The sequence below is a fragment of the Macaca fascicularis genome, chromosome 19, assembly GCF_037993035.2.
Source record: "Macaca fascicularis isolate 582-1 chromosome 19, T2T-MFA8v1.1".
Lineage (NCBI taxonomy): Eukaryota > Metazoa > Chordata > Mammalia > Primates > Cercopithecidae > Macaca > Macaca fascicularis.
Genome location: NC_088393.1, coordinates 13,027,221 through 13,053,308, shown reverse-complemented (window position 1 = coordinate 13,053,308; position 26,088 = coordinate 13,027,221). Strand labels below are relative to the sequence as shown.

General features: G+C 53.7%; 1 protein-coding gene across 3 annotated transcripts; it reads left to right on the top strand.

Moving 5' to 3' along the window:
• Nucleotides 1-208: 208 nt before the first annotated feature.
• MAN2B1 (mannosidase alpha class 2B member 1) lies at nt 209-22,545 on the top strand. Of its 3 annotated transcripts, none has more exons than XM_045379891.3 (24): nt 209-411; nt 1,150-1,252; nt 1,431-1,604; nt 2,272-2,465; nt 3,413-3,545; nt 3,787-3,932; nt 7,152-7,268; nt 10,630-10,712; nt 10,796-10,916; nt 10,996-11,074; nt 11,613-11,722; nt 12,119-12,226; nt 12,485-12,601; nt 13,474-13,659; nt 16,796-16,893; nt 16,986-17,103; nt 18,848-18,966; nt 19,058-19,159; nt 19,646-19,733; nt 19,858-19,938; nt 20,686-20,913; nt 21,472-21,627; nt 21,735-21,837; nt 22,320-22,545. In XM_045379891.3, the coding sequence occupies exons 1-24, from the start codon at nt 250-252 to the stop codon at nt 22,430-22,432; spliced, it is 3,039 nt and encodes a 1,012-aa protein (XP_045235826.2). In that variant the 5' UTR covers nt 209-249; the 3' UTR covers nt 22,433-22,545. The 3 variants fall into 3 exon arrangements, with proteins under 3 accessions (XP_045235826.2, XP_005588178.3, XP_073882130.1); XM_005588121.5 differs by having other exon boundaries at nt 10,627-10,712; XM_074026029.1 differs by lacking the exon at nt 3,787-3,932.
• Nucleotides 22,546-26,088: the final 3,543 nt, after the last annotated feature.

Here is a 26,088-nt window from a genome sequence, read left to right as displayed (position 1 = left end):
TGTAAGACTCGTTATAGCCCGTGAGACGTCAAAGTCACCTTTAGCCCAACAAGTGCCCTGAGGGTGGCATTTTCCTACCTTCCTATGAGGACCCCCGGGATTGCCGAGTGCTACAGCCTCTGTCCCGTGAGCCGCCAGACCGCGCCCTGGCCCCGCCCCTGCCCCCCGATTGGCCCGGCCGGGTCTCGGGGCGGGGCGTTTGCTCGGCCTTTCCAGGGCCGTGGAACCCCAGGAGGAAGCTGCTGAGCCATGGGTGCCTACGCGCCGGCTGCGGGGGTCAGCGCTCGCGGCTGCCTGGACGCAGCAGGCCCCTGGACCATCTCCCGCGCCCTGCGGCCACCGCTCCCGCCTCTCTGCTTTTTCCTTTTGTTGTTGCTGGCGGCTCCCGGTGCTCGGGCCGGGGGATACGAGGTGAGTGGGGCCTCCGAGCGGAAACGTACAGGAGGCAGAGTGAAACACCAAATACAGTCTAGAGGTGTGGGTGGGTCTGTCCTGCGGGTGTCTAGTGAATGGCTGATGATATGACAGTGTGGTCTTAGTGCGTGCTTTGTGTCACTGCGAGGTCTGGCTGTGCGCATCTGAGTATGGGACTGTGTCTGATTGTACCTGCCTCTGTGTCTCCGGGATGCTTGCCTGGACTTTGCCTGCACTTAACTGTGGGATTGGAGGGGCAGGAGGTGGCAGGAGGTGAGCAGTGTATGTGTGGGGGGAGGTGCGGGCTGAGAGCTGGGACTCTAGAGTCTGCCTGAAATTCCAGCCTAGTTCTTCCACTTCCTAACTGTGTGACGCTGGGCAAGTCACCTATCCTCTCTGAGTCCCAGTGCCTTCATCTGGAAACTGAGGATAACATCACCCCACCTCCCAGGGTGACCGTCTGCTGTTGGCAAGTGCTGAACAAACGTCAGCTACTTCTATTATTGTTTTCCCAGAGTGTGAATGAGAGCTGCCCTATGGGTTTGTGCAAAGTGGGGGTTGTATCTGTGAGCACAACTATGTATGTGTGTGTCCTGCCTGGGAGGGCCTGGCCTCCTCGGCACAAAGGCGAGATCAGGCCTCTCTGAGTCCCTCACCTCTAGATCAAGACTTACTTTGCAGCCCCTGACATCCAGGGTTATTGACAAGGTATGTGTGTTTGGGGTCCCTGTGCAGACATGCCCCACAGTGCAGCCGAACATGCTGAACGTGCACCTGGTGCCTCACACACATGATGACGTAGGCTGGCTCAAAACCGTGGACCAGTACTTTTATGGAAGTGAGTAGAGGATGGGGACTGGTCCCTGGGATCCCCATGGTCCGTGTAATCCCTTCTGGGTCCTGGACATTAGGGTGGAGCCAGTGTCACCCTAAGATCCAGGACTTGGGCTCCTGTGTCTAGGAATAACCCCCTTGGCTCTGCTGTGCCCTGAGAGCCTTATCCCTGTTATCCACAGTCAAGAATGACATCCAGCACGCCGGTGTGCAGTACATCCTGGACTCAGTCATCTCTGCCTTGCTGGCAGATTCCACCCGTCGCTTCATTTACGTGGAGATTGCCTTCTTCTCCCGTTGGTGGCACCAGCAGACAAATGCCATGCGGGAAGTCGTGCGAGACCTTGTGCGCCAGGGTGAGTCTGCCCCAAGGAAGTGAAAAGAGGAAGCCCAGTCCAGCTTCTGCTTCTGCATTTCTGGTTTCTTAGATTTTATCATGCCATGTGCAAGTTGTGCAACATGCATATCGCTCCGCCTGCCTGGACTCTCCATTTGGGGAACTCTTTTTTTTTTTGAGACGGAGTCTCGCTCTGTCGCTCAGGCTGGAGTGCAGTGGTGCGATCTCCGCTCACTGCAAGCTCCGCCTCCCAGGTTCACGCCATTCTCCTGCCTCAGCCTCCCGTGTAGCTGGGACTACAGGCGCCCGCCAACACGCCCGGCTAATTTTTTGTATTTTAGTAGAGACGGGGTTTCACCGTGTTCGCCAGGATAGTCTCGATCTCCCGACCTCATGATCTACCCGCCTCGGCCTCCCAAAGTGCTGGGATTACAGGCGTGAGCCACCACGCCCGGCCGAGAACTCTTATACATCCCACAAGGCCCCATCTGCCATGCATCCTCTGGGAAGCCTGCCATGCAGGGGGGCCTCTTTCCCTTATCTGGGAACTATGGCCTGGGGGCGACCCCTCTTCTCCTTCCGCCAGAAATGAGTGCACAGGCAGGCTTTCACATTCCCAGTATCACCCACCCTGGTCCCACTCCTGGCTGTGACCACTGACCCCGACCTTGCCTGTCCTGGCACAGGGCGCCTGGAGTTCGCCAACGGTGGCTGGGTGATGAACGATGAGGCAGCCACCCACTACGGTGCCATCGTGGACCAGATGACACTCGGGCTGCGCTTTCTGGAGGACACATTTGGCAGTGACGGGCGACCCCGTGTGGCCTGGCACATTGACCCCTTCGGCCACTCTCGGGAGCAGGCCTCGCTGTTTGCGCAGGTGCGACCCGGGACCTCTCTTGGGCCCACCTCTTCACTCACTCTGGCTCCTCCCTCGCCCACTCAAACCCCGCCCTCTCCCTGCAATCTCACAAGGACCAGGCCCAAGCCTGTTGAAGCCCTGCCCCTTGAGTGAGGCCATAAGGCCAGTGACTTTTGAGCTCTGGCCTCAGCCGGCTATGCCCAGCTCCAGGCGGACCCAGCTCCGGCTGACTCCACCCTCTCCCCTAATAGGCCCCCCTTCGTGTTCTGGCCCCACCCACTAGCTAGGATCATGGCTCCTCCCTAAACTGGGTGGCAAGTGGATGCCTAGGCTGCCTTAAAAACAGCTTCATTACCTGTGCTCAGACCCCATCCATCCTCAGGTTGTGGAAGGGGGAACCTCATTCCTGGAGTCAGGCCTGCTCTGAGCTTTGACAGCGCTGGGGAGGTGAACCTGGTTTCTGATGTTGGACCCGCCCTCTCCCTGCTAGCCCAGGGTAGTGAGTTCTGAAACTTCCCCAAGCTTGGAAATAAGCTGGAGGCCGCTCTGTTTCAGCCCTACGTTTTTTTGTTTTGTTTTGTTGATACATCCCTATCATCCTGCTGGAGTGCAGTGGTGCAATCCTAGCTCACTGTAGCCTCAGTCTCCGGATTTAAGCCATTCTCCTGTCTCAGCCTCCGTAGTAGATGAGACTACAAGAGCGCACCACCACGCCTGGCTAATTTTTAAGTTTTTTGTAGAGACAGTCTGTCTGTGTTGTGCAGGCTGGTCTCAAAAACTCCTGGGTATAAGTGATCCTCTTGCTTTGGCCTCCCGGAAGGCTGGGATCACAGGCAAGAGCCATCACACTGACTTAGCTCTGCTTTTTAACCTGTGCTCTGACCTGTCCCTCCCAAGCAAAGGGGAGTTTGGTGGTGAGAGGGCTGGGCGCTAATTCACACTGCCTTTTCCTCCCCCATCCCCAGATGGGCTTTGACGGCTTCTTCTTCGGGCGCCTTGATTATCAAGATAAGCGGGTACGGATGCAGAAGCTAGAGATGGAGCAGGTGTGGCGGGCCAGTGCCAGCCTGAAGCCCCCGACCGCGGACCTCTTCACTGGTGAGGGGGCTTGGTGAGGGCAGGGCCAGCCATGGTGCCACACACTCAGAAGGGCCCTGGGCTTAATATCTGCTCTGCTGTCACTGTCCTGGAATTTCTATATTCTGGGAACAAAGTCTCTGCATTTCCTTTTGCACTGGGATGCAAATTCTGAAGCCCATCCTGGGTGGGACATGGCAGGCTTTGAAACCACGGCAGGTCTGGGTGATGGGCCACCCCTTGAACCTGGTGTGACCTGCAGGTGTACTTCCCAACGGTTACAACCCGCCAATGAATCTGTGCTGGGATGTGCTGTGTGTCGATCAGCCAGTGGTAGAGGACCCCCGCAGCCCCGAGTACAACGCCAAGGAGCTGGTCGATTACTTCCTAAATGTGGCCACTGCCCAGGTAACCCTGGTGTCCAGAACCTTCAAGTCCGGTATATACAAAGCAATGAGCCCTTCCCATGGTACAGGCATCGCCCTAACACGTTATCTTTATTTTTAATTTTTTTGAGACAGAGTCTTACTCTGTCTCAAGGAGTGCAGTGGTGCGATCTCGGCTCACTGCAACCTCCGCCTCCTGGGTTCAAACAAGCACATCCAGCTAATTTTTGTATTTTTGCACTGGGGTCTCATCATGTTGGCCAGACTGGTCTTGAACTCCTGACCTCAAGTGATCCACCTGCCTTGGCCTCCCAAAGTGCTGGGATTACAGGCGTGAGCCACCATGCCTCTTTACTTTTAATTTATTTTTAATTAATTAATTTTTTTAAGCTGGAATCTTGCTCTGTCACTCAGGCTGGAGAGCAGTGGCACGATCTCGGCTCACTGCAACCTCCACCTCCTACAATCAAGCGATTCTCCCACCTCAGCCTCCCAAGTAGCTGGGACTCCAGACGCACACCACCACATCCAGCTAATTTTTTGTATTTTTAGTAGAGATGGTGTTTCACCATGTTGTCCAGGCTGGTCTCAAACTCCTGAGCTCAAGTGATCTGCCTGCCTCGGACTCCCAAAGTGCTGGGATTACAGGTGTGAGCCACCACACCTGGCCTCTATTTTTAACATTCTTATTTATTTATTATTTATTATTATTTTTTTGAGACAGAGTCTTGCTCTTGTCACCCAGGCTGGAGTACAGTGGCGTGATCTCAGCTCACTGCAACCTCTGCCTCCCAGGTTCAAGCAATTCTCCTGCTACAGCCTCCTGAGAAGCTGGAATTACAGGCACCCGCCACCACGCCCAGCTAATTTTTGTAGTTTTAGTAGAGACAGGGTTTTGTCATGTTGCCCAGGCTGGTCTTGAACTCCTGACTTCAGGTGATCTGCCCACCGCAGCCTCCCAAAGTGCTGGGATTATAGGCGTGAGCCACTGTGCCCAGTCTATTTTTAACATTTTTATTGAGAATTCCTTTTTTATTTTTTTGAGACTCACTCTGTCGCCCAGGCTGGAGTGCAGTGGCACAATCTCAGCTCACTGCAACCTCCACCTACTGGGTTCAAGCAATTCTCCTGCCTCAGCCTCCCGAGTAGTTGGGATTACAGGTGCCCACCACCACGCCCGGCTAAGTTTTATGTCTTTTTAGTAGAAAGGGGGTTTCACCATATTGGCCAGGCTGGTCTCGAACTTCTAACCTTGTGATCCACCAGCCTCAGCCTCCCAAAGTTCTGGAATTACAGGCATGAGCCACCGCGCCCAGCCTTTAACACTTTTTTTTTGTTTGTTTTTGAGACGGAGTCTCGCTGTGTCTCCCAGGCTGGAGTGCAGTGGCGTGATCTCGGCTCGCTGCAAGCTCCGCCTCCCGGGTTCACGCCATTCTCCCGCCTCAGCCTCCCAAGTAGCTGAGACTACAGGCGCCCGCCACCACGCCCGGCTAGTTTTTTTTTGTATTTTTAGTAGAGACGGGGTTTCACCATGTTAGCCAGGATAGTCTTGATCTCCTGACCTCGTGATCCACCCGCCTTGGCCTCCCAAAGTGCTGGGATTACAGGCTTGAGCCACCGCACTCGGCCTGCCTTTAACACTTTTATAAGTAAAAAAAATTATTTTTTCACAGAGACAACATCTTACCATGTGGCCCAGGCTGGTCTCAAATTCCTGAGCTCAAGTGATCCTCCTGCCTTGGCCTCCCAAAGTGCTAGGATTATAGGTGTGAGCCACCATGCCTGGCATAACATGGTCTCCTAAAAAATTTTTTTTTCCCTTTTTTTAAAAAATTGATGGCCAGATGCAGTGGCTCATGCCTGTAATCCCAGCACTTTGAGAGGCCGAGACGGGCAGATCATCTGGTCAGGAGTTCGAGACCAGCCTAGCCAACATGACGAAACCCTGTCTCCACTAAAAATATAAAAATTAGCTGGGTGTGGTGGTGCATGCCTATAATCCCAGCTACTTGGGAGGCTGAGGCAAGAGAGTCGCTTGAACCTGGGAGGTGGAGGTTTCAGTGAGCCGAGATCACATCACTGCACTCCAGCTTGGGCAGCAGAGTGAAACTCTGTCTCAAAAAAAAAAAGAACGGCCGGGCGCGGTGGCTCAAGCCTGTAATCCCAGCACTTTGGGAGGCCGAGACGGGTGGATCACGAGGTCAGGAGATCGAGACCATCCTGGCTAACACGGTGAAACCCCGTCTCCACTAAAAAATACAAAAAACTAGCCGGGCGAAGTGGCGGGCGCCTGTAGTCCCAGCTACTCGGGAGGCTGAGGCGGGAGAATGGCGTGAACCTGGGAGGCGGAGCTTGCAGTGAGCTGAGATCCGGTCATGGCACTCCAGCCTGGGCGACAGAGCGAGACTCCGTCTCAAAAAAAAAAAAAAAAAGAAAAAAAAAAGAAAAAAAATTGTTTCAGATTAATATTTTTTTTCTTGAGACAGGGTATTACTATGTGGCCCAGACTGGTCTTAAATTCCTAGACTCAAGCGATCCTCCTGCCTCAGTCTCCTGAGCAGCTGGGATTACAAGTGTGAGCCCCTGTAATTATGTTCTCATGCCCCTTGGAGGAAGATGCTATTCTCTTCACCATCACCATGCCCCCCTCCTGGATTTTTTTTTTTTTTTTTTTTTGAGGCAGAGTCTCTCTCTGTCGCCCAGGCTGGAGTGCAGTGGCGCGATCTCGGCTCACTGCAAGCTCCACCTCCCGGGTTCCCGCCATTCTCCTGCCTCAGCCTCCCGAGTAGCTGGGACTACAGGCGCCGCCACCACGCCCGGCTAATTTTTTTGTATTTTTAGTGGAGACGGGGTTTCATTGTGTTAGCCAGGATGGTCTCGATCTCCTGACCTCGTGATCCGCCCGTCTCGGCCTCCCAAAGTGCTGGGATTACAGGCTTGAGCCACCGCGCCCGGCCCTCCTCCTGGATTTATGTGCATTCCTCATTAGAAGAGATAGCATAGGCTGGGCAAGAGATAACATGGCATGGTGCTTGGATGCCCTCTTCTAGGTAGTGGGTCCAAGAGAGCTGCTCAACAACCGGTGGCTACTTTTATCTGTGTCCCCACGCTCCCATGTGCCATACCTCCACCCATGCCTGTATGTGCACCCAACATCCTTGACCCCATATACATCAAAACACAGCCATACACAGGGATGGCCCAGGATCCTCTGGCCTCAGGACTCCCCTCTTGCCTGCAGGGCCGGCATTACCGCACCAACCACATTGTGATGACCATGGGCTCGGACTTCCAGTATGAGAACGCCAACATGTGGTTCAAGAACCTTGACAAGCTCATCCGGCTGGTAAACGCGCAGGTCAGTGTGCCTACCCTGTGGTACCCTTGTGCACATGTGCACTTGCATCCGGGGGCCTTGTGTCATGTGCATAGCTCTCAGTGCTGTCTTTGTTTTCTATTGTTCTATTGTGGTCATTCTATAACAAATGACCACACACGTAGCAGCTCAAAACAATGGAAATACATCGTTTTACAGTTCTGTAGGTAAGAAGTCCAGCATGAGGCTGGGCGTGATGGCTCACACCTGTAATCCCAGCACTTTGGGAGGCTGAGCCGGGCAGATCACGAGGTCAAGAGTTCAAGACCAGCCTGACCAACATGGTGAAACCCTGTCTCTACTAAAAATACAAAAATTAGCCAGCTGTGATGGTGCACGCCTGTAATCCCAGCTACTTGGGAGCCTGAGGCAGAGGAATTGCTTGAATCCGGGAGGCAGATGTTGCAGTGAGCCGAGATCACACCCCTGCACTCCAGCCTGGGCCACAGAGAAAGACTCTGTCTCAAAAAAAAAAAAAAAAAAAAAATTCCAGCCTGAGTCTCACCAGGCTATAATCAAGGTGTTGGCAAGGCTGTGTTCTTTCTGCAGTCTCTAGGAGAGAATACAATTTCCTTGCTTTTTCCAACATCTAGAAGTTGCCCACATTCAAAGTCTCTTCTTGGCTCCATCTTCGAAGCCAGCCACACAGCATCTTTCTGACCCTGTTTCTGTAATCACATCCCTTTCTCTCATTCTCACCTCTTCTGCCTCCCTCTTCCACATTTTAATTTATTTATTTATTCAGAGACGGAGTGTTGCTCTGTCGCCCAGGCTGGAGTGCAGTGGCGTGCTCTCAGCTCACTGCAACCTCTGCCTCCCAGGTTCAAGTGATTCTTCTGCCTCAGCCGCCCAAGTAGCTGGGACTACAGTCGCGTGCCACCACTCACAGCTAATTTTTGTATTTTTAGTAGACAGGGTTTCACCATGTTGGCCAGGACGGTCTCGATCTCTTGACCTCGTGATCCACCCCGCTCGGCCTCTCAAGGTGCTGGGATTACAGATTTGAGCCACTGTATGGCCTAATTTCCCTACTTTAAGTTTAGCTGATGAACAACCTCAATTACATCTGTAATCTTAATCCCCCTTTTGCCATGTAATCTAACGTAGTAATAGCTTCTGGGGATCAGGACATGGACACTTTTGGGCAGTTATCATTTTACCCAATACAGATGTGTTAGTGTTTCGCACTAAGTGGCCTGTGGCTGTGGCTGTGTGCACAGTCACTCTCATCAGCACAGAAACTTGTCTCCCCTCTCCCATCTCAGGCACCCCTTCCCGTCAATCTTGTCCTCACTGCAGTGCAATCTCCATCCCCACCTTCCACTCGCTCCCTGCACTGCTATTTCACCAAAACAGCTCTTTTATGTCATTTATTTTTATTTATTTTTTCTTTTTAAAAGTTTATTTATTTATTTATTTGTTTGTTTATTGAGCTAGAGGCTTGCTTTGTCACCCAGGCTGGAGTGCAGTGGTACAATCTTGGCTCACTGCAACCTCTGCCTCCTGGGTTCTAGCGATTCTCCTGCCTCAGCCTCCCAAGTAGTTGGGACTACAGGCATGTGCCACCAACCCTGGCTAATTTTTGTATTTTCAATAGACGCAGGGTTTCCCTATGTTGGCCAGGTTGGTCTCAAACTCCTGTCCTCAAGTGATCTGCCTACCTTGGTCTCCCAAAGTGCTGGGATTGTAATCTGAAGTGGGCGGATCACTTGAGGACAGAAGTTCGAGACCAGCCTGGCTAACACGGTGAAACCTTGTCTGTACTAAAAATACGACAAATTAGCTGGGCGTGGTGGCACTTATCTATAAGACCAGCTACTCAGCAGGCTGAAGCAGGAGAATCGGTGGAACCTGGGAGGCAGAGGTTGCAGCAAGCTGAGACCGTGCCACTGCACTCCAGCCTGGGCGACAGAGTGAGACTCAGTCTCAAAAAAAAAAAAAAAAGTTTATTGAGTACCTACTGTATACACTGGGGACACAGCACGTGCAAAACAAACATCCTTTTCCTCATATAGGTCACTTTCTTCTTCCTCCACCTCGCTCAGGTGAAAGTGCACCTCCATTCATTATAAAAATTGTGTCTAGGCCGGGCGCGGTGGCTCAAGCCTGTAATCCCAGCACTTTGGGAGGCCGAGACGGGCGGATCACGAGGTCAGGAGATCAAGACCATCCTGGCTAACACGGTGAAACCCCGTCTCTACTAAAAAGTACAAAAAACTAGCCGGGCGAGGTGGCGGGCGCCTGTAGTCCCAGCTACTCAGGAGGCTGAGGCAGGAGAATGGCGGGAACCCGGGAGGCGGAGCTTGCAGTGAGCTGAGATCTGGCCACTGCACCCCAGCCTGGGCGACAGAGCGAGACTCCGTCTCAAAAAAAAAAAAAAAAAAAAAAAATTTGTGTCTAGGCCGGGCATAGTGGTTCGCGTCTGTAATCCCAGCACTTTGGGAGGCTGAGGCGGGCGGATCACAAAGTCAGATCGAGACCATCCTGGCTAACACGGTGAAACCCCGTCTCTACTAAAAAATACAAAAAATTAGCCGGGCGTGGTGGCGGGTGCCTGTAGTCCCAGCTACTCAGGAGTTGAGGCTGGAGAATGGCATGAACCCGGGAGGTGGAGCTTGCAGTAAGCCTAGATTGGGCCACTGCACTCCAGCCTGGGTGACAGAGCGAGACTCCGCCTCAAAAAAAAAAAAAAATTTGTGTCTTTTGATAATAATCTGATTGTCCTGCAAAACGATTATTCCTGCCCTATAATGTCACACTTAGTTTTTCCACAAAAGTTTTTAATAATAAAGTTGGAATTATTGTAAAAGTTTAGTAAAATTTCAGGTTTATTCTTGCATCTCCGAAATCCTTTTTAAAAAGGCTAGTGGTTGGCCGGGCGCGGTGGCTCAAGCCTGTAATCCCAGCACTTTGGGAGGCCGAGGCGGGCGGATCACAAGGTCAGGAGATCGAGACCACAGTGAAACCCCGTCTCTACTAAAAATACAAAAAATTAGTCGGGCGCGGTGGCGGGTGCCTGTAGTCCTAGCTACTCAGGAGGCTGAGGCAGGAGAATGGCGTGAACCCAGGAGGCGGAGCTTGCAGTGAGCCGAGATCGCGCCACTGCCCTCCAGCCTGGGAAACAGCGTGAGACTCCGTCTCAAAAAAAAAAAAAAAAAGGCTAGTGGTCATGTTTGACTTCAGCCAAAATTCATTTTCACATCCGACCATTGGCTTGGCCACCAAATGTGTATTTAGAGAAACTGAACCTATGGGATGCATGAATGTGCACACATGTGTGGAAGTGTGGGCCCCCGGGAAGGTGCGGACTCCCGAGGGCTCACTCCATCGCCTCCCCCAGCAGCAGGCAAAAGGAAGCAGTGTCCATGTTCTCTACTCCACCCCCGCTTGTTACCTCTGGGAGCTGAACAAGGCCAACCTCACCTGGTATTTGGGGAAACTGGGGAGCTTGGGGGGGTTGGCATGCCCCGTGGGTCATGACCCTGCCCTCAATGCCCCTGCCGCTGTAGGTCAGTGAAACATGACGACTTCTTCCCTTACGCCGATGGCCCCCACCAGTTCTGGACCGGTTACTTTTCTAGTCGGCCGGCCCTCAAACGCTACGAGCGCCTCAGCTACAACTTCTTGCAGGTGGGTAGGAGCCGGGCTAGAGGGGGCACACAGCCCCGAGGCCCGACCTGGGCACCCCAACATACCCCTCTGCCTCCAGGTGTGCAACCAGCTGGAGGCGCTGGTGGGCCTGGCGGCCAACGTGGGACCCTATGGCTCAGGAGACAGTGCACCTCTCAGTAAGCATTGGGCCCAAGAGAGGAAGAGGTTTGCGGCTGAAGCTGGAAACCACCCCAGGCCGCCCCTTCTCGAGTTCCTTCTTTTTTTTTTTTTTTTTTTTTTTTGAGACGGAGTTTCGCTCTGTCGCCCAGGCTGGGGTTCAGTGGCGCCCACGCCACCCAGGTTCACGCCATTTCGTTCTGTCGCCCAGGCTGGGGTGCGGTGGCAAGCCCCGCATCCCAGGTTCACGCCATTCTCCTGGCTCAGCCTCCCGAGTAGCTGGGATTACAAGTGCCCGCCACCACGCCCAGCTATTTTCAGTAGAGATGGGGTTTCACCGTGTTAGCCAGGATGGTCTTGATCTCCTGACCTCGTGATCCGCCCGCCTCTGCCTCCCAAAGTGCTGGGATTACAGGCGTGAGCCACCGCGCCCGGCCGTCCTCGAGTTCCTTCTTAAAGCCTCTAAGAACCCTGCCCACCAGCACCGGACCTTTTGCTTCCCCTTGGGGTCCGAGCTGAGTCCTCCAGAACCTCACCGGACTCATTGTCTATGAGCAGATAAGGCGATGGCCGTGCTCCAGCATCACGACGCTGTCAGTGGCACCTCCCGCCAGCACGTGGCAGACGACTACGCACGCCAGCTTGCTGCAGGCTGGGGGTCTTGCGAGGTGCGCGGAACGGGACTTGGGAGACATGGGGGTGGAGACACGAAGGGGCGGGGCCGGGGCCTGGGAAAGAAGGGACAGGGACAGGTGTGACGTGTAACCGAGAGCGGTGTGGCGGGCTACAAGGGCTCGTGGGGGCGGGGCTTGTAGGAGGCAGGGAAAGATTCAGTAACGGGGCGGGGCCTTGGAGGGGAAAAGGAGGCGGGGCGTGGGCAAGAGGAGGCGGAGACAGCTATGGGGCATAGTCAAGGGCAGCAGGGCTGGGCTAGAAGGGCTTGTGGGGCGAGTCTTGAGGGAGGCGGGACACAGACCGGAACGGGGCGGAGCCGGAGAGGAGAGGGAAGGAGTCAGATAGGCCAGGCGTCCAGAACCCACTGGTCCCTTTGCGCTCTTCCGCAGGTTCTCCTGAGCAACGCGTTGGCGCGGCTCAGAGGCTTCAAAGATCACTTAACCTTCTGCCGACAGCTAAACATCAGCATCTGCCCGCTCAGCCAGACGGCGGCGCGCGTGAGCCGGGACGGGAGGGGTGGATCTTGGGCAGATGGGCTTTAGAGGAGGTAGTTGGAAAATGTTTTTGGAGGACTATACTGGAGTGAAATTACGTGGGCTGCGACGCTGGGTCAGGACAGAGACCAACGCATCTCGAGGGGGCTTGGCGTGATGGGCTGTGACCGTACCAGGACCACCCAGGGGCATTTCTGTGCAAAGTGGGTGGGTTTGGAGAAGGCCTGCTGTGACCCGTGCCCTCTCTGACCGCCCCCCCAGTTCCAGGTCATCGTTTATAATCCCCTGGGGCGGAAGGTGAATTGGATGGTACGGCTGCCGGTCAGCGAAGGCGTTTTCGTTGTGAAGGACCCCAATGGCAGGACAGTACCCAGCGATGTGAGCCCAGACAACGAATATTCCCCCGCTGGAACCCCTCCCACATGGGCATTTCCTCGTCGCCCTCATGGATACCGCCTGCCTCCATGAATACCTCCCACTCATACATATCTCTTCCCCGCTCTTGTATCTTCTCCCTCTGCCCCTTAATATCAGTCTCCCCTTGGGAACATCTGCCTCCTGTGAGTGGTCCTCCCTTTTTTTTTTTGAGACAGAGTCTCGCTCTGTCACCAAGGCTGGAGTGCAGTGGCGTGATCTCGTCTCACTTCAGCCTCCGACTCCCGGGTTCAAGTGAGTCTCATGCCTCAGCCTCCCGAGTAGCTGGGATTACAGGCATGCGCCACCACGCCCGGCTAATTTTTGTATTTTTAGTAGAGACAAGGTTTCACAATGTTGGTCAGGGTGGTCTCGAACTCCTGACCTCATGATCTAACCTCCTCGGCCTCCCAAAGTGCTGGGATTACAGGCATGAGCCACCATGCCTGGCTGGTCCCCCATTTTAATACCCTGCTCCCCCAGGAAAATTTATTGCTGTTTATGGACATCTCCTTCATTCCAGAAAACGTCCTCCCCCAAACCTCTTCCTCTCCTGAGAACCTGCCTCGAGGGTTTCTTCCCCTACTTCCTCCTTCACTCCCCTACTTCACTCCTTCACTCCATAGTCTCTCTGCCCTCCCAGTGGGTTTTTTTCCACCTGGTGAATCTTCTCTGCAATCATTTCCTTGGAATCTGACTGTCCCCCTACTACCACACACACCTCCATTTCCTTTCCCCATCTCAGGACTCTTTTCCTTCCTTGAGTTTGTTGTCTCCATGCATGTATGGCTTTCCGTGGGTACTCTTGACTCAGTTTCCCTCCTCCTTTATCCAAGGTGGTGATATATCCCAGCTCAGACAGTCAGGCGCACCCTCCGGAGCTGCTGTTCTCAGCCTCACTGCCTGCCCTGGGCTTCAGCACCTATTCAGTAGCCCAGGTGCCTCGTTGGAAGCCCCAGGCCCGCACACCCCAGCCCATCCCCAGGAGATCCTGGTCCCCTGCTTTAACCATCGAAAATGAGGTGAGACCCCATTTCAATCCCCTTTCCTGTGACAAATTTGAAGTGTCATGGTAAGCTGTGTGGACTCTGGGTCAGCAGGTTCCTAGGCTCATGACCTCCTGTCACCACTCCAATCATTGTGTGTCCTTGAGCAAGTGACCTTTGTCGGAGCCTCAGTGTCCTTTCCTGGGATTGTTATGAGGACCCAGTGTGATCATGGGTGACACTTGACAGATAGGTCAGAGCTGGAGGCAGGTGGTGGTTTGCAGTTTTCAGGGAATGTGTTCCTGATAAAGGTGACATTTAAGATATGACCTGAGGGAAGGAGTCATGTGGCTGTTTGGAGGAAGAGAGATCCAGGTGGGGAGAGAATAACAGGCGCAAAAGCCCTCAGGCAGGAGAGTGTGCAGAATCCCAGGAGCCACAAGGAACCCAGTGTGGCTGAAGCAGGGTGAACGGGTGACAGGTCAGACCTTGAGGACCAAAAGGAAGACTTTGGCTTTTGCCAGTCATTGTTGCTCATGTGTCTAAGCCTAGCTCTTTGGGAGGCTGAAGCAGGAGGATCACTTGAGCCCAGGAGTTGTCCCAGCTAATTTGGAGGCCCAGATGGGAGGTTTGAGCTGGGGAGTTTGAGGTTGCAGTGAGCTGTGACTATCCCACTGTACTCCATCCTGGCAACAGAGCGAAACCCTGTCTGAAAAGAATAATAATAAAATAGGCCGGGCATGGTGGCTTATACCTGTAATTCTAGCACCGTGGGAGGCCGAGGTGAGTGGATCTACTGAGCTCAGGAGTTTGAGACCAGCTTGGGCAACATGGTGAAACCCAGTCTCTACAAAAAATACAAAAAATTAGCTGGGCGTGGTGGTAATGTCTGTAATCCCAGCCACTTGGGGGCTGAAGAAGGAGGATTGCTTGAGCCCAGGTGGCAGAGGTTGCAGTGAGCTGAGATCATGCCACTGCACTCCAGCCTGGGTGACAAAGTGAGACCCTGTCTCAAAAAATAAAATAAAAGAAGTTTTGTAGTTGGACTGTTCATGTTAGGAAGAAAACATCTTTTTTATATTTTTATTAAAATGAAAGAAAAGAGGCTGGGCACAGTGACTCATGCCTGTAATCCCAACATTTTGGGAGGCCGAGGCGGGTGGATCACAAGGTCAGGAGATCGAGACCATCCTGGCGAACACGGTGAAACCCCGTCTCTACTAAAAATACAAAAAGATTAGCTGGGCGTGGTGGCAGGCGCCTGTAGTCCCAGCTACTCAGGAGGCTGAGGCAGGAAAACGTCGTGAACCTGAGAGGCGGAGCTTGCAGTGAGCCGAGATTGCACCACTGTACTCCACAGCCTGGGCAACAGAGCCAGACCCCGTCTGAAAAAAAAAAAAAAAGGAAAGAAAAGAAGTTAAAACATTCCCACAGGCCTCTAAAAGTCTTGTGAGTTCTGGCATTGTGGTTCACACATCAGATGCCCAAGCCCTGGTCTGCAGCAGAGGAGGGCTTTGATGGGACTTAGGGTATCACAGGTGTGCTCTGGCTGTTGTGGGGAACAGATTGTAGGCAGCCAGTGTGGAAGTGCCGGCACCTGGAAGGGGTTGACTGCCCTAGCCCTGGAAGGCCACGGAGGTGGTAAGAGGTGGTGAGATGGAAAATAAGGTTGGGGTGGGCCTGGTGGCTCATGCCTGTAATCCCAGGACTTTGGGAGGCTGAGGTGGGCAGGTGACCTGAGGTCAGGAGTTTGAGACCAGCCTGGCCAACATAGTGAAACCTGGTCTCTACCAAAAATACAAAAATTAGCTGGGCGTGGTGGTGTATGTTTGTAGTCCCAGCTACTCTGGAGGGAGAGGCAGGAGAATCGTTTGAACCCAGGACGGGGAGGTTGCAGTGATCATGCCACTGCACTCCAGCCTGGGGGACAGAGCAAGACTCTGTGTCAAAAACAAACAAAAAAGAGAAAATCAGGTTGAATGGCTGGGTATGGTGGGCTGCTTGAGCCCAGGGCTTGGAGACTAGCCCCAGGCAACACAGTGGGACCCCATCTCTAGAAAACAAATTTAATTTAATTTTTTTTTTTAATTTAGTAGAGAGAGAGTTTCACTGTGTTGGCCAGGCTGGTATCAAACTCCTGACCTCAGGTTATCCACCCAACTCGGTCTCCCAAAGTTCTGGCCCTAAAAAAACTTTAAATTGAAAAAAAAGGGGCCGGCGCGTTAGCTCATGCCTGTGATCCCAGCACTTTGGGAGGCTGAGGCAGGTGTATCACAAGGTCAGAAGTTCGAGACCAGCCTGGCCAATATGGTGAAACCCCGTCTCTAGTGAAAATACAAAAATTAGCCAGGCATGGTGGCATGTGCCTGTAGTCCCAGCTATTCGGGAGGCTGAGGCAGGAGAATTGCTTGAACCCGGGAAGCAGAGGTTGCAGTGAGCCAAGATCACACCACTGCACTCCAGCCTGGGCGATAGAGCAAGACTCAGTCTCAAAACAAAACAAAACAAAACAAAAAAACCCAGTCCGGGTGCAGTGGCTTACGCCTGTAATCCCAGCCCTTTGGGAGGCCAAGGCGGATGGATGACCTGAGGTCAGGAGTTCGAGACCAGCCTGACCAACATTGCAAAACCCCGTCTCTACCAAAAATACAAAAATTAGCCAGGCATGGTGGCTTGCACCTGTAATCCCAGCCACCCAGGAGGGTGAGGCAGGAGAATTGCTGGAACCCAGGGAGCTGAGGCTGTAGTGAGCTGAGATTGCGCCACTGCACTCCAGCCTGGGCGTCTTAAAAAAAAAAAAAAAAAAGGTCCAGCTGGGCGTGGTGGCTTATGCCTGTAATCCTAGTACTTTGGGAGGCCAAGGCGAGCAGATCACTTGAGGTCAGGGGTTCGAGACCAGCCTGGCCAACATCGTGAAACGCCTTCTCTACTAAAAATCCAAAAATTAGCCAGGGAGGGTGGCGGGCGCCTGTAATCCCAGCTACTCAGGAAGCTGAGGCACGAGAATCACTTGAGCCCGGGAGGTGGAGGTTGCAGTGAGCCAAGATTGCACCACTGTACTCTAGCCTGGGCGACAGAGTGAGACTCAGTGTCAAAAAACAAACGAACAAAAAAAAAACAAAACACACAAACACACACACACAAACCCATCTGTGGACCCTTCTCTGCCCAGCACATCCGGGCAACGTTTGATCCTGACACAGGGCTGTTGATGGAGATTATGAACATGAATCAGCGACTCCTACTGCCTGTTCGCCAGACCTTCTTCTGGTAAGGGAGGATCACCAGGCCTGAGGGTGGGGTGGTGATGCTCAGCTTGGAGCTAGGGCCCCTTACCTGACTCTCACCTCCCCCATCCCCAGGTACAACGCCAGTGTAGGTGACAACGAAAGTGACCAGGCCTCAGGTGCCTACATCTTCAGACCCAACCAACAGAAACCACTGCCTGTGAGCCGCTGGGCTCAGATCCGCCTGGTGAAGGTCAGGGACTAGGAATGATGAGTGGGCAGTTGGGAATGGGGGAGTTAGGGAGCCCAGGAGGGTGGTGGGCCATGTGTAGCGTGAGGGTAGGGGAGGATTTACTTTTCCTTCAGATCAGTGGACTAAGACCCACAGATCAGCGGGGGGAATATTTGAAGGTCCTCCCATAGAGTTGATATTCATGGCTGGTTGTATGAGAGTCTCCCCGTAGGACACATACAAAGCCATTCTCATCCGCTGTGGACATTTACATACTTAGTTTTAGAAATCGGGGGTGGGGCATTCCCACTTGGCCTGTGAATCAGGAGAGCCAAATATCACTGCTTGAAGAATTCACCAAAGTCTGTAGTAAGAGGAGCTTATATCTGGAGTGGATATTTGAGAGTCCACCCTTGGATTGATTGGGTTTGCGTGAGTCTCAGGGTGAATGATTGTGGGTGCATCTGGCTAGGGACAGGGGGTTCCCAGGGCCTCTCATTGATGTTTGACTTTCATAGATGGCAAAACTCACATTTGTTCACATTCAAGAGCCTCGAATTTCATGTGAGTCCCTTTTAAATGAATGTCTGCATATCTGGGTCACTGTATTAGGATATACAGTTGTGCCTGTTCTAACAGAGTTACCCAAATTAACTGTGAGTAGAATAAGATAGAAGATTCTTTTCTTCTAACAAACAGTCTGGCTGTTAGTCCAGAGAAGGTGGGGTAGTTCCATAATCACCCAGGACTTCCTCTTCTATCTCATTGCTCTGCCTTCTCCAGTATTCAGTTTCCACCTCATGGTCCAAGATGGCTGCTAAAGCTCCAACCGCCACATCTGTATTTGAGTCAGTAGCAGAGGGACAGGAGCAAGGAACATTGTTGACACCACTTGGATCACTTTCTATGGGGCAAACTGTGGTCACTCAGCTACTGATAGCCTCAGGGAAGACTGGACAATGTAGTCTTTATCCTAGGTAGCCATGTGCCACGCTAGAATCCTATTCTATGGGGCAATGGTGAACAGGAGGCATTTATGCCACACTCAAGAGTGATGTGGCAAGCCAGGTGCAGTGGCTCATGCCTGTACTCCCAGCACATTGGGAGACTGAAGCAGGAGGATCGCTTGAGTGCAGGAGTTCAAGACCAGGTGGGAGCATTTGCTGATCAGGTGCCTACATAGTGATGCCCTGTCTCAAAAAAAGCAAAAAAAGAAAAAAAAAGAGGCCGGGTGCGGTGGCTCATGCCTGTAATCCCACCACTTTGCGAGGCCGAGGCAGGCGGATCATCTGAGGTCAGGAGTTCGAGACAAGTCTGGCCAACATGGATAGAAACCCCATCTCTACTAAAAATACAAAAATTAGCCGGGGATGGAGGCGGAGCTTGCAGTGAGCTGAGATCCGGCCACTGCACTCCAGCCTGGGTGACAGAGCGAGACTCCGTCTCAAAAAAAAAAAAAAAAAAAAAAAAATTAGCCGGGGATAGTGGCAGGTGCCTGTAATCCCTCTACTCGGGAGGCTGAGACGGGAGAATTGCTTGAACCCAGGAGGCGGAGGTTGCAGTGAGCCGAGATCGTGCCACTGCACTCCATCCTGGGCAAGAGAGCAAAACTCTGTCTCAAAAGAAAAAAGAATTATGTGGCAGTGACTAAAGGTTGACCCTGATGTAGGCTTTAATGCGGTTTATGGCCAGGGTGAGGGGACATTTGTAGGACTCACCTCTGCTAAGGTACAGGCTGACACCCACCTCACCCGTGTGCCTGCAGACGCCCTTGGTGCAGGAGGTGCACCAGAACTTCTCAGCCTGGTGTTCCCAGGTGGTTCGCCTGTACCCAGGACAGCGGCATCTGGAGTTGGAGTGGTCGGTGGGGCCGATACCTGTGGGGTGAGTGGCACAGGCTGGGAGAGGGGTGTGGAAGCAAGGGCAGAGTGGGGTTTATCCAAGGCTCACAACTTTGCCATCCCATTGGGTACAGTGACACCTGGGGGAAGGAGGTCATTAGCCGTTTTGACACACCGCTGGAGACAAAGGGACGCTTCTACACAGACAGCAATGGCCGGGAGATCCTGGAGAGGAGGTAGGGGGTGACTGAGAGCACTGAGGGGGTTGTTTGTGGTGTGTTGGGGCCCAGGGTTGATGGGGGAGTTTGCTGATTACATGAGCATTGGAGACAGAGGATGAAGGGAGAGTGAAGAGTGGGGGAGCCAGGCCGGGTACGGTGGCTCATGCCTGTAATCCCAACACTTTGGGAGGCTAAGGTGGGCGGATCACGAGGTCAGGAGATCGAGACCATCCTGGCTAACACGGTGAAACCTCATCTCTACTAAAAATACAAAAAGTTAGCCAGGTGTGGTGGCGGGCGCCTGCAGTCCCAGCTACTCGAGAGGCTGAGGCAGGAGAATGGCGTGAACCCAGGAGGCAGAGCTTGCAATGAGCCGAGATCACGCCACTGCACTCCAGCCTGGGCAACAGAGCGAGACTCCATCTCAAAAATAATAATAATAATATAAAAAAGAGCGGGGGAGCCAGACCCCAAGCCTGACCAGCTCACCCCCAACCGCAGGCGGGATTATCGACCCACCTGGAAACTGAACCAGACGGAGCCCGTGGCAGGAAACTACTATCCAGTCAACACCCGGATTTACATTACGGTAGCTCTCCCCGACCCTGCACCTCCCCACCTCGATAGAAAGGGAATCACCCCTTATCTGCAGCATCTCAAGGCTGTCTGGGGTTGGGGTTGACTGCCCTCCACTCTCACCCTTCAACCCCCAGGATGGAAAGATGCAGCTGACTGTGCTGACTGACCGCTCCCAGGGGGGAAGCAGCCTGAGAGATGGCTCGCTGGAGCTCATGGTGAGTGGGTCAGAGCCCCATCCGAGCCAGGGTCCTCCCAACCTGGCCCCCTGCTGGACCTTGAAGGCTGTTTCTGGCCCAGTTCTCTGCTTTCAGGCCCCACTAAGCTGAGGACTCCGTTTCTTTCTTTTCTTTTTTTCTTTTCTTTTCTTTTCTTTGAGATGGAGTTTTGCTCTTGTTGTCCAAACTGGAGTGCAATGGTGCTATCTCAGCTCACTGCAACCTCTGCCTCCCAGGTTCAAGCGATTCCCCTGCCTCAGCCTTCCGAGTAGCTGGGATTACAGGCACACACCATCACGCCTGGCTAATTTTGATATTTTTAGTAGAGATGGGGTTTCACCATGTTGGCCAGGCTGGTCTGGAACTCCTGACGTCAGGTGATCCACCCACCTCGGCCTTCCAAAGTGCTGGGATTACAGGCGTGAACCACCGCACCCGGCCGAGGACTCCATTTCTATGTGCGACTTTTCCTCTCCGTTTTTCTCCATTTCCTACCCAGGCTCCCTCCAGGCTCTGACATGCCATATCCAGGCCCCCCTGTTAGGCACTTACCTCCCTCCGGCCTGGTTCCCATGCCTACTTGGATCCTGCCTCTGCTGGGGTTGCCCTACCAGACCCTCACCTCATCATCTGTTCCTCCCACCCTTTAATTTCTCTTGACATTCCCACACGCCCTTACCCAGTTTCTAGCCCAAGGACACCCACAAACCCACGACTCTCACCCCCTCCTGGCCACTCTCCCCCCAGGTGCACCGAAGGCTGCTGAAGGACGATGAACGCGGAGTTTCGGAGCCACTAATGGAGAACGGGTCGGGGGCGTGGGTGCGAGGGCGCCACCTGGTGCTGCTGGACACAGCCCAGGCTGCAGCTGCCGGGCACCGGCTCCTGGCCGAGCAGGAGGTCCTGGCCCCGCAGGTGGTGCTGGCCCCGGGTGGCGGCGCCGCCTACAATCTCGGGGCTCCTCCGCGCACGCAGGTGAGGGGCAGCGGGGTGGGCAGAGAGGACCGGAATGAAGTCTACCAGGGAGCCGGGTTTGGTTGCAGATTTTCCTAATTAGCCCCAAACCCTCGGGCCAGCCCCATCCCCAGGACAGTCCCCGCCCAGTGCCCGCCCCTCCCAACCCGCCTGGACTGTGGTAGAGGCACAGCTGTAGCTCAGGCCCCTAAACCACCTCCTCACCTCCGGCCCCGTCCATTCACTTTAACCCCGCTCCCGCCCTCACCTTCTCACCTCCCCCAGGCTCTGTCCCGCCTCACCCCGCCCCGCGGCTTCAGCCCCGCCATAACTCCCAGAGTCTCAAGTCACATCAGTTCTACTCCGTCGGAACTCGAACCCTAAGCTTAGGACCGACCCATCTCCCCATTGGCTCAGCCCTCCCTGTCACGGCCCTGGCCTCTCCTCTCGGCTGAGCCTACCCCTCTCCGGCGAAACCCCGCCCCTACAACCTAGCCCTGCCTCCTGACCTGGCTCAGCCCCGCCCTTCTCCATCCAGGCCCCGCCCCCTCAAACTCAGCCCCGCCGTCTCTCCCGCAGTTCTCCGGGTTGCGCAGGGAGCTGCCGCCCTCGGTGCACCTGCTCACACTGGCTAGCTGGGGCCCCGAGATGTTGCTGCTGCGCTTGGAGCACCAGTTTGCCGTGGGAGAGGATTCCGGACGTAACCTGAGCGCCCCCGTTACCTTGAACTTGAGGGTGAGAAGGGCAGAATTGAGAAGGAGATCGGAGAGAGGCAAGAAAGAGGGAGAGAAGGGAAACCTGGCTTTGCTCCAACTCATCTGGGCCCATCCCCTTCCCCGCAGGACCTGTTCTCCACCTTCACCATCACCCGCCTGCAGGAGACCACGCTGGTGGCCAACCAGCTCCGTGAGGCAGCCTCCAGGCTCAAGTGGACAACAAACACAGGTGGGGCCCTGGTCAGGGGTAGGGAAGGGTGGAGTCTTACCTGGGGCCGGCAGGTGGGGGCAATGTGTGAGGCATGCGATGTTGGCCAGGACCCAAAAGGATCATGAGGGTATGGGGGCAGAGTCCAGATCCAGGTTAGGGCTTAACGGATCTGAAATGGGTACGGCAAACTGGGAATGGGTCTTGAGGTTTGTGGGTGGTGTTTATTCCCTAGAACAAGATTTGAAAATCCCCATTCGTGTCTAGTTCTGGGAGGGTGTCCATCACCCCTGGGGTCAGATTGAGGGTATGAGGACAGTGGCCAGGCATTGGACCTGGGAGTGTATTCAGGGCTGGGGAAGCAGGTTAGGAGTCTGGGATTGAGGCCCTGGAGACAGATTCGGGGATGTGCAGCTGTGTCCAGAACCAGGGGAGGAAGCATAGTGGGGTAAGTCAGAGGAAGTCTGCACCCCCTCACTCCTCCTTCCCCCACACCTCTCCAGGCCCCACACCCCACCAAACTCCCTACCAGCTGGACCCGGCCAACATCACGCTGGAACCCATGGAAATCCGCACTTTCCTGGCCTCAGTTCAGTGGAAGGAGGTGGATGGTTAGGTCTGCTGGGATGGCCCCTCCAAGCCCAAGCCCCCTGCTCCGGGGGCAGAGCAGACTCTCACTCTCCTCTTGGGGCTGCTGCCATTAAAATGCTACTACTAAGACTCAGGTCACTCTGTGACTGAGTGTGGGTTTTTTTTGTTTGTTTGTTATTTGCTTGTTGGAGGGGGACAGAATTTATAACCCACAGCCGGGTGTGGTGGCTTGCTCTTATAATCCTAACAACTCTGGAGACTGAGAAGGGAGAATCACTTGAGCCCAGGAGATCTAGACTAGCCTGGGCCACAAAATGAGGCCCTGTCTGTACAAAAAATTTAAAAAATTAGCCGAGTGTGGTGACAGGTGTCTGTATTCCCAACTACTTGGGAGAATTGCTTGAGCACAGGAGGTCAAGGCTGCAGTAAGTGATAATCACACCGCTGCACTCCAGCCTGGGGAAGAGAGCCAGATCCTATCTCTTTGTGTGTGTGTGGTGGCGGGGGTGGGGGACGGAGTCTTTCTCTGTTGCCTAGGCCGGAGTGCAGTGGCCCGATCTTGGCTCACTGCAACCTCCGCCTCCCGGGTTCTAGCGATTCTCTTGCCTCAGCCTTACAAGTAGCTGGGACTACAGGCGCCCCCCCACCATGCCTGGCTCCTTTTTGTAATTTTAGTAGAGATGGGGTTTCACCATGTTGGCCAGGCTGGCCTCAAACTCCTGACCTCAAGTGATCTGCCTGCCTCGGCCTCCCAAAGTGCTGGGATTACAGGCATGAGCCACCACAACCAGCCTGGATCCTATCTCTTGAAAAAAAAATTAAAAATTAGAAAATTATCCAGGTAGGATGGCATGCAGTTATAATCCCCAGCTACTAGTCGGGAGGCTGAGGTGGAAGGATTGCTTGAGCCCAGAAGTTTGAGGCTGCAGTGAACCATGATGGCTCCACTGCACTCCAGCCTGCGTGATAGAGCGGATCCTGTCTCTAGAAAAAAAAAAAAAAAAAAAAAGTAGGCAGGGCGCGGTGGCTCACACCTGTAATCCCAGCACTTTGGGAGGCCAAGTCATGTGGATCACAAGGTCAAGAGATCGAGACCATCCTGGCCAACATGGTAAAACCCTTTCTCTACTAAAAATTCAAAAATTAGCCGGGCATGGTGGCGCTCACCTGTAGTCCCAGCTACTCAGGAGGCTGAGGCAGGAGAATCACTTGAATCCAGGAGGTGGAGATTGCAGTGAGGCGAGATTGTGCTACTGCACTCCAGCCTGGTAACAGAACGAGATTCCGTCTCAAAAAAATAAATAAATAAAAATAAAAAGTTCTTAAGTGTTCTAGGGGTCAGTTTGCAAGCACCAACAGCATATGTTTCTTAGGCCCCCTCTGATGACAAGGACTGGCCCAGGGTGGACAGGGAAGCCCAGTGAGGGTGGTATCATGTTGGCCCTCTAATGTTTCCTCTGAGAACCCCTCCAATGGGCCAGTTAGCATGGGCCACCTAGGGATGCCAGGGTGGGATGGCAGGGGACACTCTTCTGTGGTCCCACTTGGGGCATGGTCACCAGATGTGTGCTTTTCAAGTTTCCTTCTTGGCCGGGCGCGGTGGCTCACGCCTGTAATCCCAGCACTTTGGGAGGCCGAGGCGGGCAGATCACAAGGTCAGGAGATCGAGACCACGGTGAAACCCCGTCTCTACTAAAAATACAAAAAATTAGCCGGGCGCGGTGGCGGGCGCCTGTAGTCCCAGCTACTCAGGAGGCTGAGGCAGGAGAATGGCGTAAACCCAGGAGGCGGAGCTTGCAGTGAGCCGAGATCGCGCCACTGCACTCCAGCCTGGGCGACAGAGCGAGACTCCGTCTCAAAAACCAAAAAAAAAAACAAGTTTCCTTCTTGACAGAGGGCTGGGCCAGCTTGTGAGGCCTAAAAAGGGCTCCCTGCACCCATCTGCCATATTGGACCTGTTATTGGAGGTATCACCCCCACCAAAAGTATTTCTAAGTCCCCCTCCTATGGTAGTGACTGGCCTGGGTTGAGTAAGGACTGTGGAGTACTTTCCAGGCTCAGCCCTGGTCCCACATGCATCCCTGTTTTAACATGTGACCTCCCGCCCCAAACTTTTATAAGTCCCCCTCCAGGAAGAGAGATTGGACCTGGCCAACGAGAGGCCTGGAGAGGGTGACCTGAGTTTGCCCACAGCCCCGTGTGGGCTCCTTCATAGGAGGCTCTGAGTGCAAAGATTCCTGTGTCCCAGCCAGTGGTAGGGACTGGTTGCAACCAAATAAAGAGGCCAGCAGAAGGACCACAGGTGAGCTGCCATCCCGCAGAGGCCTCTGACTGTGGGATGTGCCTCCAGGAAATATTTGTAGGTCCTTGGGGATGGCGTGGGGATAAGGAAACAGCTTAGGTGAGCTAGGAACCCTAGAGCAGAGCACCCCAGGCCTAGTTTTGGTCACGCATGGGGCCTGGTTCCTGGATATGCTCCTTGAAAATTTGTCTAAGTCACCCTCTAAAGACAGGGATTATTACAGGTGAGCCAGAGAAGCCTGAGAAGGGCACCCCGGCATAGTTGTCCTGCTCCATAGAGTCTGGCCACAGGATGAATCCCCTGAAAACTTTAAAAAGTCTCCTTCTGATTGAGACTATCCTGGCTAACATGGTGAAACCCCATCTCTACTAAAAATACAAAAAAATTAGCTGGGCGTGGTGGCGGGTGCCTGTAGTCCCAGCTACTATGGAGGCTGAGGCAGGAGAATTGAATGAACCTGGGACAGGGAGGTTGCAGTGAGCCGAGATTGTGTCACTGCACTCCAACCTGGTCAACAGAGCGAGACTCTGTCTCAGAAAAAAAAAAAAAAAAAGTCTCCTTCTAGGGCCAGGCACAGGAGCTCACATCTGTAATCTCAGTGCTTTGGGAGGCCAAGGCTGGCTGATCACTTGAGGCCAGGAGTTCAAGACAAGCCTGACCAACATGGTGAAATCCCATCTCTACCAAAAAAAACCCAAAAAATTGACTTGGTGTGGTGGTGCATGCCTGTAATCCCAGCTACTCAGGAGGCTGAGGCACCAGAATCGCTAGAACCCCGGAGGTGGAGGTTGCAGTGAGCTGAGATGGCGCCACTGCACTCCAGCCTGGGTGACAGAGCAAGATGCTGTCTCAAAAAACAAAAAAATAAAGTCTTCTAGAAGGAGAAAGCAGTGAAATGTGCCAAGGTAGTCTGGGGAGAGCACCCCAGGGCTGTCTACCCTTCTGCGTGGGGCCCCATGGTAGGAAGTGCCAACCAAAATTGTTTGTTTTTTGAGACATAGTCTCACTGTGTCACCCAACCTGGCGTGCAATGGCACGATCACGGCTCACTGCAACCTCCACCTCCCAGGTTCAAGCGATTCTCCTGCCTCAGCTACCTGAGAAGCTGGGATTACAGGTGCCCGCCACCACACCCGGCTAACTTTTGTTTTTCTTTGTAGAGACAGGATTTCACCATGTTGGCCAGCCTGGTCTCAAACTCCCAACCTCAGGTGATCCGCCTGCCTCAGCCTCCCAAAGTGCTGGGATTACAGGTGTGAGCCACTGCACCCAGCCTCAAAATTGTTTATTTCTTCTGAGTTATCTTTTTGGAGACTGAGTCTCCCTCTGTCACCCACGCTGGAGTGTGCTGGCCTGATCAGAACACATTGCAACCTCAG

Excerpts from the sequence above, each read along its gene's own strand:
- MAN2B1 (XM_005588121.5), top strand. The coding sequence starts at position 250 with ATGGGTGCCTACGCGCCGGCTGCGGGGGTCAGCGCTCGCGGCTGCCTG. Across the intron at positions 2,466-3,412 it reads AGGCCTCGCTGTTTGCGCAG|ATGGGCTTTGACGGCTTCTT; the intron begins GTGCGACCCGGG and ends CCCCATCCCCAG. Across the intron at positions 3,546-3,786 it reads GACCGCGGACCTCTTCACTG|GTGTACTTCCCAACGGTTAC; the intron begins GTGAGGGGGCTT and ends TGTGACCTGCAG.